At 41.1% G+C, this 12,774-nt stretch overlaps 1 protein-coding gene across 2 annotated transcripts; it reads left to right on the top strand.

Annotated features, from left to right (window-relative positions):
- The first annotated feature begins 1,418 nt into the window (after window positions 1-1,418).
- Window positions 1,419-10,300, top strand: pcolceb (procollagen C-endopeptidase enhancer b). 2 transcript variants are annotated; one of them, XM_026162099.1, is made up of 10 exons: window positions 1,427-1,544; window positions 2,697-2,805; window positions 4,342-4,600; window positions 4,779-4,903; window positions 7,491-7,627; window positions 7,789-7,982; window positions 8,031-8,621; window positions 8,732-8,812; window positions 9,288-9,458; window positions 9,940-10,300. In XM_026162099.1, the coding sequence occupies exons 1-10, from the start codon at window positions 1,456-1,458 to the stop codon at window positions 10,068-10,070; spliced, it is 1,887 nt and encodes a 628-aa protein (XP_026017884.1). In that variant the 5' UTR covers window positions 1,427-1,455; the 3' UTR covers window positions 10,071-10,300. The 2 variants fall into 2 exon arrangements, with proteins under 2 accessions (XP_026017885.1, XP_026017884.1); XM_026162100.1 differs by having other exon boundaries at window positions 1,419-1,544; window positions 7,789-8,621.
- The last annotated feature ends 2,474 nt before the right edge of the window (window positions 10,301-12,774 follow it).

Below are 12,774 nucleotides of genomic sequence, written 5' to 3'. Positions count from 1 at the left end.
TCACCTAAATTGTGCTTGTGTGCCCATGATCTTTAAAAACAGCAGTCAGGATCCACGCTGGCAGCTGTGAGATCGCAGCAGTACAGAAGTAAATGCTAAATTTGCATGCTAATGTGTGAGCCAAAAGAGGGACTACCATTATATTGAGATTTAAACACCGCAATACAAGTGCTGTTACAAGAAATTTTATTATATGTGGGAAATAGAAACCAATTAATGATAACAAGAAGAAAAATCCACCAGTCCTGATAAGATTAAGCTAGCAAACAAGAGGACAGACAGAAGCTGCACCACAGTTTGGGCCATGATTAGAATTACCACTCCCCCTGACCAAGTGATCACACTCAAACATCAATACACTCAACTGCATTAAAGTTACCCCAAGGGTGCACACCGGCTGCCATCAGAAAATCCTGTGAAAGACACACCAAGAGAAAGCTACATCCTCCAAGCTCCTTCTTCTTATTCCTCTTTCGGCCGATCACCAACTATCTGCATATCCTCCCTCCTTCGCTACATCCATAAATCCTCTGTGGTCTTTTCCTCCTGCGTGGCACCTCCATCTTCAACATCTGCTTCACCCTGTCTGCAGTTTCCTCTACACCTTTCCTTTGCACTGTCTATTGCGTTGTATGGTTAACCTTATGTATTCAAACTCGTCTACTTTTACTACATCTATTACTTGCATGTTCACCTTTCCACCTGTTTCCCTCTCATTCACACACATGTAATCTGCCTTGCTTCTCCAGTGCACACCTCCATCTCTCCAGGCTGTCCTCCACCTGCTTTCCACTCTTGCTACAGATCACAGAGTCATCTGCAAACATCACGGTCCTTTGCTAGTCCGCATTTCACGAGCTTGTACAACCAACTTTTCATTTCTTTATCAGTCTCTCACATGGTTATGGAGGAATTTTGGGAATCCTTTACAGCCCATTGAGGTTTATTCACAGTTGTTTTAAAGTCCCACCACAGCATTTCGGTCGAGCTGAATTCTTGACTAAAAGTCCAACATGTAAACCTGATGGTTCCAGATGAAGATGGCGAACAAAAGCACGGCTTGTAGCCGGCAGCGCTGTGAAGTGGTCATTATACATGCTACAACACAGGCCCTCTGTAAGCACACGCCTACAGAAACTTACCTTCTGCATATACTTCATTAGTCTACCTGTTAATGAGCAACACAAGCACACTGTACAGATCCACTCTGGCTGTGAATCAGTGTAAACAACACTTTTTACTGCTAGTCACCTGCATTAACCAACTTCATTCACGCACCCTTGCCTTTCTTCGCCTTCCCTCCGTAACACCCCACCATCCAACCATCACTTCCCCTCCTCTCCCTGCCTCCCCTCCCCTTCCCAAAACCTTACCCCTCTCCACGCCTCTGCGCTGCTTCTCCCTCCTTCTTTCCCTTCTGCACTCTCGTCTTTCCCAATCCGGGAGGACAGCAGGATGGAGGACTGGGTGTGGACCCCCATGTGCCTTCTTGTCATTTTGTCCTTGGGATGGACTGATGCTCAGACTAATGACACTAACGCAAGGTAAGGTGTGCGCAGCAAAGTTATTCTGTATGTATGAGCTGTCAATGTGCCCTTTGTGAACCAATTTTCTTTTCAGTATGTGCACATGTGGCAAGCAATTTTCAAGCCCACATCAGTCTGGATTAACTACTGTGCATGTGTGAGACTGTTTCCTCTCCTGGTCGCAGTATTGTGATTACCGAAAGTTCGGTAGAAATAGAAGGGTGTAGCGTTAGAAAGATGTGGTCGGCATCCCATAAACACACAGACAGGCAGGCGGACACATAATGACAGCGTGCTGTAATTTATTGTGATTAAATCTGGGTAGATGTACCAGCAGCAGTGCTCTCGTGTCATATAGTTTGTTTTTCTTGTTGCAGCTGAGAAGTAAATCTTCCTGAAATTCTTTGTTTGTGCAGAGTTCCACACAAACAAGGTGTAAATTGAACATGAGAGACAAACAAATGCCTGTGGCCTGCTAAGCTCCTGAGGGTCAGAAGGGAGGGGACTCCAAAACTGGAATATTTTGGCCAAGTGTGGCCTTAGAGTACCACAAGAGACACACCATGCATGCCTGGAGAACTTGAGAGACAGAAAAACAGCTCTGTAATGTAAGGGATTGTAAATTTTGCCTCACTGGCTGCTATGGAGTAAAATTTAAACCTAATTTCCAGCTGCAGAGTTTCTGGAGGAAAACCAGATGCCAGATCAGCCAACATCTAAATTAACGAGTCTGGGCCTGGCCCGCACGGCAAAATTAAAAGTTGAAGCTGGCGCTGCTTTGATGTGTGTTTATCCGAGTGCGAAAGAGTGGGTGTGTGTGCCACCAAACCGTGTGTGATTGGGCTGCTGCGGCGGTGTTTGCAAAGCGAACGCGTACAGTTTTCTTGCGGTGCAGTCAGAGTGTGGCGATAACACATATACTGTGTATTAACAGTCCTGGCTTGGTTTGGCCAACTTCTATGAAAAAAAAAACATACCATGAGAGTTTACTGGGAACTTTCCCAGCCTTGGAGAACAGAGAAAGACTGTGTTTTTCACATCTAAACGTGTGTGTGTGCAGGTTTTTGCCTCAATGCTCTTCAGTATAGCTGCATAAGCAAAAGCAGCATTTCCTGAAGCCCACGGCACATGAAGTGAAGGGCAGGATTTCTTTTTCTCTTTCTCTTTCAGGCCAGTCTTCCACTGTGGAGGCCACCTGGTCATAGACTCCGGCATCGTGGCCAGTGAAGGTTTTCCCAGCTTGTACAAACCCAACAGCAAATGCACCTGGTACATCACTGTGAGTCACTGAAAGTAGCTGTGATGTTTCAGTCTGGGACACGGGGATAGCGAAACAGTGGTAGCACCTATGTAGATGACTAAATGTTTTGAACTGAAGCCAAATCATTGTAGTGCCAAAAGGATGTGATTGCTGTGTGGCACTAGAAAACTAAAGAAAATGTGATTTAGAAAAAAATAGAAAAACATTTAATGAAAGCAAGGTCAGGTTGACTACAGTGCTCTCAGATCAGTATACAATCTGTGCTGCCTCCTGAGCCACAGCCGCCCCAAAAATGATCAAACCACCAACAACAGGCTCATATTAAGTTGCCTTCATCATCCTACTATAAACCAGCTTGGCCCAAACTGGACCGTACCATCTCCTCATAGCTACAGGGGGAGCCAGACTGTTAGAAAGTGCTTCAACAGCACAGAAACAAGAAGCAAAACATTAATTTACAGTTCCTCTGTGAGTCCTGACAACTATTGGTTCATCCACATGTAAATAAACATGTTTCAAGAACTCCATTCCATTTACTGAAATTCAATTCAGCTTTATTTAAATGGCTCCAAGGCTCAAGGAGCTTTCTGTAGTAAAGTAAAGACAGCAGCACGGAGAAAACCCCAACGATCAGACGACCCCCTATGACAGCGGTGTCGATCTCCAGGCCTCGGGGCCGGTGTCCTGCAGGTTTCAGATGTGTCCTTGATCCAACACAGCTGATTTAAATGACTAAATTTCCTCCTCAACATGTCTTGAAGTTGTCCAGATGTCTGGTAATGAACTAATCATTTGATTCAGGTGTGTTGACCCTGGGTGTTATCTAAAACCTGCAGTTCGGCACCCCTGCCCTATGAGCAAGCATTTGGCAACAGTGGGAAGGAAAAACTCCCTTTAAACAGGAAAAAAACCTCCGGCAGGACAAGGCTCAAGGAGGAGCAGCCATCTGCTGTGACTGGTTGGGGGTGAGGGGAGGAAACAGGAAATAGTGAAATGGGACTTTTTGGGGAGAAGAAAAAACAAACACTGCAGTGTTTCCTTTTGTGTTGATAATTCAAGTAACACCTGTGCTATTCCTTTTTTTTTTTTGTCATTTTAACTGTGAAATATATTATTTATTTTTATTTAATCGGCAGGTCCCTCGAGGATAACATCTACTTTTCAGATCTGGCCAACAAGCCACATTATTACAATGTTACAAATTCAGATATAACATCAAACCACATGAAACAAAATAAAACAAGTCAGAGTCAAAATAATACAAATACGAGCTCGGGGTTGTGAATAACAGTTGCATAGATGATCATTTTCAATGAAAGGACATTTTCAAATCTGGTTATTTTATTTTGGTAATCTATTTTCTTCTGGATCTATTTCCTTCAAAAACACATCTGTAGTTTTTACTCATTATTGATATGCTTCACTTTCAGCATTTTCTTGCTGTTTTCAGAGTAACACAAGCAGTATCAATGTTGAAGAAATAATCTGCCTTACATAACAAAAAACCAGGTTGTTCCTGTGTGTGGGTCATACTGAGTCTGTTGTCCCCTCCAGGTCCCCGAGGATCATGTGGTCATGCTGTCTTTCCGCCTCTTTGACTTAGAGGCTGACCCCATCTGCCGCTATGACTACCTGGACGTCTACAACGGTCACTCCCGCCTAGTGCAGAAGTTAGGTCGATTCTGCGGGACCTTCAGGCCCGGTGCCCTCATCTCCACCTCCAACACCATGATGCTGGAGATGGTGACGGATGAAGCCACTGGTGGAAGAGGATTTCTGGCTTCTTTCAATGCAGGGAAGCCACATATGGAAGGTGAGGACAAGTAATCCTGCAAATATTTTACTGGGGCTCCAGGACACAGTTTTGTTATTCTCCTGCAAACACAGGGCAGCCTCATGCTTTTATTGTATCACCTGGCTTTTGTCTCACCTTAACATATTGTAGCACACTCTTATTTTTTAACTCCATCTTCTTTTTCATATTTCCACAGAGAACCAGTTCTGTGGAGGACGACTGACCAAATCACAGGGCTCCGTAAAGACGCCCAACTGGCCCAACTCCAATTACCCAGCAGGCATCAGCTGCTCGTGGCACATCTCCGTAGAGCCGAGCAATGTAAGCTGATCACACTACACTTCATACAGATTGAGAGCGGTTCACATCAGAATTTCTGTTATTATTATTATTAGATTCCTAATGATCGAGTAGCATTAAAGACCTGCTCGCTTATATTAAAGAAAGCTGAATTTATCATTTTATTTATTTATAGCATATCAGTGCCTTAATATTAGTTTATCTGTCAAATTATTGTGACATGTTTAAGTGAATATTTTTACCATTTTACCGTATTTTTTTCCCCGTTATTTATACGAAGAAATTAAACCGCAGATATCCAAATATTAAGTTATGTGTAATAATGAGAAATGACACAGAAAAAAATATCAAAAACGCTTACTGAAATGTATTTAATGCTTCATACAAAAGCCTTTGATGACACCTTCAAGACGCCTCCTTTATGGAGAAACTATAGTCACATGCATTGCTCAGGCATGATTTTGGCTCATTTTTCCACACAAACAGTCTTCAAATCCTGAAGACACCTTTATGAACTCTGAGCATCAGAGCTTTCCATAGATTTTCAGTTAGATTCAGGTCAGGTGGTTGGCTGGGTCATTCTACCAGCTTTATTTTAATCTGTGAAACCAGCTGAGTTTCCTTGGATGTGTTGGGCTCATCGTCTTGCTGAGATGTCAAACCCTCGTGTCGTCTTCATCATCCTGTTAGATTTTTATCAGGTATGTGAAGGGTTCCCGCGCCATATGCTGAAAAACAGCCCTACATCAGGATGTTGCCACCTCCAAACTTCACTGGAACCTTCAGTAGTTTAGAAATTCTTCTGTAACCAATGCCATCGGTATGTTTTGCATAATAAGGCTGCGACGGTCTTAAGAAAGCTCATTGATTTTACCCTTCATTAGATGTTTCTTGTTGACACCTTGGTAATGAGACACCTTTTTATTGGGACTGAACCACCTGATATTAATTTGCAATAAGTGGAAGGATTGCTTTCTGATTACTGAAGATTTCAGCTGGTGTCTTTACTTTTTGTACCTCCTTTTCTTCATGCGTTCAATACTTTTTCTCTTTGTCATTATTACACATAACTTAATTCATGGACTATGGTTTGATTTCTTTGCATGTGTGGATTTGATAGGTTGTTACCGACATCGGGTCAATTTCATGTCAATAGCACCTTTAGAATAATATTTACTTAGAAAACTGCTGATGTGTTCAATACTTATTTTACCCGCTGTACATATATCTAGAATGAAGCATCAACATGTTGAAAAAAAAAAGTCAGATATCTACTGTTCCCCACATGGCCCACATATCTCTTTTGGTTATGTCACCCTAATTAACATATTAATTTGAATTCTGACATTTTCTACAGCCATGCCTAAAAGTGGCATTCTTCACATTCATATGCATTTGAAAAGACTGTAAAATATGTTGATTTTTGTGGCTATTCTGAACTTGTAATTTAAATACCACAAATTAGGCCGTCTACAGATAGTTATTGACAAGAACACAAATTAGAAAACGAAGTGACATAAGTGGAAAGTAACATCCAGCGGAAATAAGGACACATGTAGGACTGGTTCACTAGCTAGGCTAGCTAGCATAAATTTTCCCGGTGGAAAAATTTGACAGCATGATGTTGCACTGAGGAACAAATGCTAAGGAATATACGCTGTACATAGCCTTCCAACTAGCGTAAAAAAAGAGAGTAATTAATCCACCTTATAGGGTTTATTTTCCAAGGGTTAAAATGTTGTACCTGGCAGCTAAAAGCACCTAATTGTTAGCAAACACCAAACATGTATTACCTACTCACGCAGGAAAGTGCCCAGTCAAATAGTTTAGATTGAATGATTTATAAATACTCTAGTTTCTCAGTGGGTGCTTCAGTCAGTTTAATAATAAAATCCAAAGGTGTTTTCTGTATCTTCAACACTTTAAAATACTTTTATAGTTAACTCTATAAAAACGAATAATATAGCCAATATTTCCAATCAAAGAACAAATAGATTCTTGTGGATCTAATCTACATAACCAGTGAAGCTGACAATGCACCAGGAATGCAATAACCTCAAAACAAAAAAATTTGCACATGATTGTTAACAAGAACTGGGCTTAAATCTTTGTGAAATATACAATTAGAAAATATGCACGGGCGCTGAGGTATCATTTTAATTTGTATTTCTATAATTTACGTGCACCAAATATTAGTCAAAATCAAATTTCAATTGACTGCATGTGCAGTTGAGTATGTTAAATGCCTTGTGTTGGAAATAAATGGCAGTAAAGGGGCCCATCACAAGGAAATGTACTTTCCTTGTAGGATACTTAATGCAGTTATCGTGTGTGAGTGTGACAGCGGCCTTGTGCCGAAGTTAAAATGAAAGACCTCTTTGAGTCCCTGCAGGCGTGATCATGTGTGCCAAGAGATTGAACTAAAAGAAGGAGGGAAGGAAGCAAGGGCAAGAGAGGGAGTAAATGCACCTCTGTGTTTCAGAACTCCACCACCACCTCCTGATGGCTGCACTGTACACGGCTCATGAAAATTAGTCAGAAGTAAACATGTGCTAGCGCCATGCCCTGCCAAGACTTTCATAGCTTTCTGTTTCCACCTATTTTCCAGGTGATTGAGGTACAGTTTGAGAAACTGGATCTGGAGCCTGACATGTATTGTCGTTATGACTATGTGGCCTTATTTAATGGGGGAGAAACGGATGACTCGAGGAGGATAGGGAAATTCTGCGGAGACAAGCCACCAGGGTGAGATACTGTTCAGATATAAGCTACTTTGAATTAAGCTAAATACATGTATACATACCTTACAGCAGAGCTTTGCTGACGTGTTTATACTGTCACGTCCCGTTTCTTCCACGTGTCTGTCGCTTTATCCTTTCTTTCTACTTTCCCTGTTCCTTTCATAGCACTATAGTGACAAATGGGAACGAGCTGCTTCTCCAGTTTGTGTCTGACCTCAGCGTGACCTCAGATGGATTCATGGCCCACTACTCCAGCGTGCCTCGTGGGTCCCGCACACCCACTGCAGGAGGAGACTTTATCCACAGACCTCAGATAACCTCCACGACAAAAATACCCACCAAACCAACCCCCAAACCAGTTCCCAAACTCAGACCAAGCCCCAAGCCCAAACCCACCCCCAAACCAGTTCCCAAACTCAGACCAAGCCCCAAGCCCAAACCCACCCCCAAACCAGTTCCCAAACTCAGACCAAGCCCCAAGCCCAAACCCACCCCCAAACCAGTTCCCAAACTCAGACCAAGCCCCAAGCCCAAACCCACCCCCAAACCAGTTCCCAAACTCAGACCAAGCCCCAAGCCCAAACCCACCCCCAAACCACCCAAAAGGCAACCAGGAAGGCCACCGCTAGTAAAGAAACCTCCACTAAACAGACCCACTACTACTAACATCAAACCCACATCTAAACCTAAACCTACACCTAAGCCTAAACCTAAACCTGAAATTAAACCAACACTAAAGCCTAAACCTAAACCTGGAGTTAAAACTACACCAAAGCCCAAACCTACACCTAAACCCAAGGTCATTAAACCAACTCTTAAACCAAGAGTCAAGGTTAAACCCACACCTAAGCCCAGTATAAAACCCAAAGTGAAACCAGTGAAGCCAACCACTAAGGCAGGAGTTAAACCAACAGTCAAACCTAAGATGAAACCCACAGCATCATCTCAACCAGGAGTAACCAAAGCAGTGACCAAGAAACCCAATGTGAGCAAGAAACGTAAGTACAATAAAATGAGTGTTGAATTTTTAACCTGCTTTTTACCCCCATGTATGTATTTGTGTTTACTTGTACTAGAAAGTGTTTGTTGCCGCATGTTTTTCCTACAGCTTTACCACTGAACCCACTGTGTACACAACCCTGTAAGCGGACTGGAACCCTCCAAACCAGCTTCTGCCCTCATGACTTTGGTGAGCTACAAAACAAGCTGCAGTCTGGGCTTTGCATAACTCCTCTCCATCTATTTTCACACCTTTACACCTACAAAATGTCACTTGGTTCTACACATTTTCTCCCCATTGAAACATGCCTTTTTTGTGATTCTAGCCCACTCTACAACTAAGTGCTTTCTAACATTCAGACACATTTATACTCAGACGAATGCATCTGAGAGCAACTTATGGTTAGTGTCTTTCCCAGTCTTTGGCATGAAGACTGGGGCACCCAGAGGTCAAACCACCAATCTTCAAATTAGTAGCGACCACTTTAGGGTGGCTTTTAGCAATGGATATTTCACTCATAAGCAGATTCCTCAGATAATCACTCAGAAAGTCTTAAATTTTTGACCAAAGTTTAAAGAAGTCTAAACACCTTGCAATGATAACTTTTAAAAAATCTTAAATTGTTTCCCTTAGTGACCACATCTTTCTTTTTTCTTTATTTTAGTGATTACGGGTAAGGTTACGTTTATAGATCCTGGTCCAAGGGGCTCAGCAACCATCGAGGTGTCACTGATCAAGGCGTATAAGACAGGAAGCCTCACCGTCACCAAATCAGGACCCGCCAAAACAGTCACACTGACTTCTACCTGCAAGAAATGCCCAGGACTAATCAAAGGTAAAAAATGAGACAGTTTTCTTGCTCTCCATCTTACAGAAATATTGCCACATAATACAGTTAGAGCAGGTTTTCAAACGTCTGTAAATACTGTGTACAAACTGGAATTTCTTAATGATGGCTTTCTATGTTTCGGGTACTACCAGTGCTAAAATCCAGTTCAATGTCAAACTGTATGCAGATGATATGATTTTGTATTTAACCAATAAAAGTCAGCGATTAAAGGCAATAATGTAGATAATAAAACCATATAGAGGTGTCATATTGCAGCATATATCATTGGTGCCTCTGGGATTATTGTAAATAAATAACCACTACATAAAGAATAGGAGTAAAACAGAGTTCTGGATTGGTATGTTATTTAACAGGAATTGTTCATGTTCAGTGTTGTTCCTTTAAATGTTTCCCTTTAAAAATCACAAGCTGCTCTGATGTAAATGATAACAACTTGCTCTGTATTTCTTCATTGTCTCTTGTCCAGGCCGTAACTACGTGTTGATGGGAAAAGTGGACACAGAGGGCAATGGCCATTTGAGCCCCTCCAGCTTCACCCTCCTCTTTAAGCCCGTTCATTCAAAAGCACTGGATGTCCTTTCTCGCAAATCATGCTGACATCGTGGCCTAAACCACCAATCAAACTGACAGCCTTGACTCTTTAGAAAATGTAACATTGCATAAAGAGTGAAAATATTATAAACAATATCCTGCAGAATTTTTTTCATATTACAATATGGTTGTGAGAAGGAGTTACATTTTAAACATACGATATTAACATATTACTTTTGTATTTTCTATGTAAATTATAAAGTTTCTGTGTTAAAAGATACATAATAAACACAGTTTGGGGGTAATTTTAGTCTCGACTATCCATTACTTTCCCTGGTACACTGAAGTGCTATACAACATAAAGATCTTAGAGACCATAAAACAAATATGACATTTATCACCAGCAGCAACATGACACATGATTGTGAGGGACTGTTGTCCTACATGATGACCTCCTGAAAAGCTTGCAATGGCCTTCATATATCAACCACGCTGTCACAGATGCCACTTTAGTGCGAAGGCAGCAAATCGAACAAAGTGCTGGTCTTCAGTGATTTTGGTCCATATTAACATCACACAGTTGCTGCAGCTTTTTCAGTTGCTCATTCATGATGAAATATTTTGTTCTATCACATCCTGAAGCTGTTTTATAGTAATGAGATCTGGTGATTGTGGAGGCCATTTGAATACAACAAACTCATTGTCATGTTCAAGAAACCGGTTTGAGATGATCCCATGAACTTTGCAAAACATGGTTTGTCATCCTGCTGAAAACAGTCATCAGAAGATGGGACCACTGTGACCATAAAGGGACATGATCAGCAACAACACTCAGGTAGGCTGTGGCTTTTAAATGATGCTCATTAGTACTAAGTGACCCAAATTGTGCCAATATCCCCCACATCATTAAACCACAACCACTAACATTAACTGTTAATATAAGGCAGGGTGTATCAGTGCTTTCATCTTGTTTATGTCAAATTTTGAACATATCTTCCAAATGTTGCAGCAGAAATCGCGACACATTAGACCATTTGACAATTCAATTTTGTAGCCTCAATTTTTGCTTCCACTGCTTCAAGGTTTGACATGTCGTGTGTTCAGAGATGCTCTTCTACATAGCGTGGTTGTTAACAAGCGGTTGTTTGAATTACTTCTGCCTTCCTATCAGCTCAAAGGAAGGCATTCTCCTGGCATAAACGAGTCATTTTCACCTAGAAAACTGCTGCTCACAGGATATTTTCTGTCCATCTGACCATAGAGATGTGTGAAAATCTCAGTAGATGAGCATTTAAAAAAAAAAGAAAAAAAAAAGACTCAGACCAGTTGTCACGTTAATGGGTCTGTTGACCCAGCGTTTTAAGTTTTAGTTTATTTATGTTGATGTTTATGTTTAAGTTTTTTAGGTTAGCTAAGTTCATTTGTTTATCAGATTCCCTTTGTGTTTTTCTACCCCTAAATTTAAGTTTCCCTCACCCTTTGTGTGTTTCATGTCTTATGTTGTCAAGTTCGTATTGCCATGTCTGCGTCTCATGTTTCCTGTTTTATTTTGAAGGTCTGTGTCCTGTGTCAGTGTAGTCGGCTTTGCTTCCTTCATCTCGTAATGTCAGCTTAGTGTTAGCAGTTTCCCCATGTGTTTCCACTTCCCCTAATCACCCTTGTGTGTATTTAGTCTGTGTGTTTCTTTTTGCTCATTGTCAGGTCGTCTGTTGTCCTTTCTGCTATGTTTCCAGGGTCCAGGTACCTTTGTGTCCATGTCGGGTTTCATGTTTTGATTTTTTTTAAGTTTATCTTTAGTTTCCACAGTTTAGATTATCGTTTAGCTTCATATTCATCAGTTTTGTTTTGTAATATTTTACCTGCCTTAATAAACGGCTCGCTTTATGTTAACATTCAAGTTTTATTCCACGTCCATTTGTGTCTGCATTTTGGGTCCTCTTCGTCACTCTATACACTCTGCCTGTGCCAGACTGTGACACCAGCCCATTTAGCAGTAAAAAGCATTCAAAGTCCCTTAAATTACTTTTCTCCATTCTGATGCCAGATTTGAAATTCTGTAGATCAGCTTGACCACGACAACATGCTGAAATGCACAGAGTGGCTGAAGTGATCGAACGATTGCATATTTGTATTAATGAAAAGTTGAACATGTCTACCTAATAAACTGGTGATCAAAGTAGGAAAACCTGAGATACAGTGCCATCCATAATGTTTAGGACACCATTTTTGTAGTTTTGCCTCTGTACACCATCAAACAATCAATATTTGACTGAAGTACAGATTTTTAGCTTTAAGGGGTTTCACAAAAACTTTGTAGGATTTAGTTAAGAATTACAACCATTTCACATCCCCCATCTTCAGAGATTGTCACAGTGGGTTTTTTTAAATTGGGCTTCCACACTAGCTGTCTTACTGTGTAATATATTTTGTTATTAAGATTGGATTATGAGGTATTTCAGGGTATATTTTCTGTCAACATCTTTGAAAAACAATTTCACAACTCATTTTTGTACTTTTTGCTTCTTTATTCTCATATTTGCAAAAAGAGGATGAAGTGCTGGGATTTTCTGAGATAAAGTACGCAGGTCTAAAAAACTGAAAGCATTTTAGGTGATTCAGGAGTGGAAGTGAAAAAGCTACAGTTATGATGGACAGCCTCCTTAAGCTTCCCGTCATGATATATACAGAAAACATTTACATTAAACAAGTTTATTCAGCTTCTGCACCTTCTCTGGTAACTTTCCCTGGGCACATGTGAAACAGCCTGAAC

This window comes from Astatotilapia calliptera, chromosome 3, assembly GCF_900246225.1.
Source record: "Astatotilapia calliptera chromosome 3, fAstCal1.2, whole genome shotgun sequence".
Classification (NCBI taxonomy): domain Eukaryota; kingdom Metazoa; phylum Chordata; class Actinopteri; order Cichliformes; family Cichlidae; genus Astatotilapia; species Astatotilapia calliptera.
This window is presented reverse-complemented; position numbering and strand designations above follow the sequence as displayed.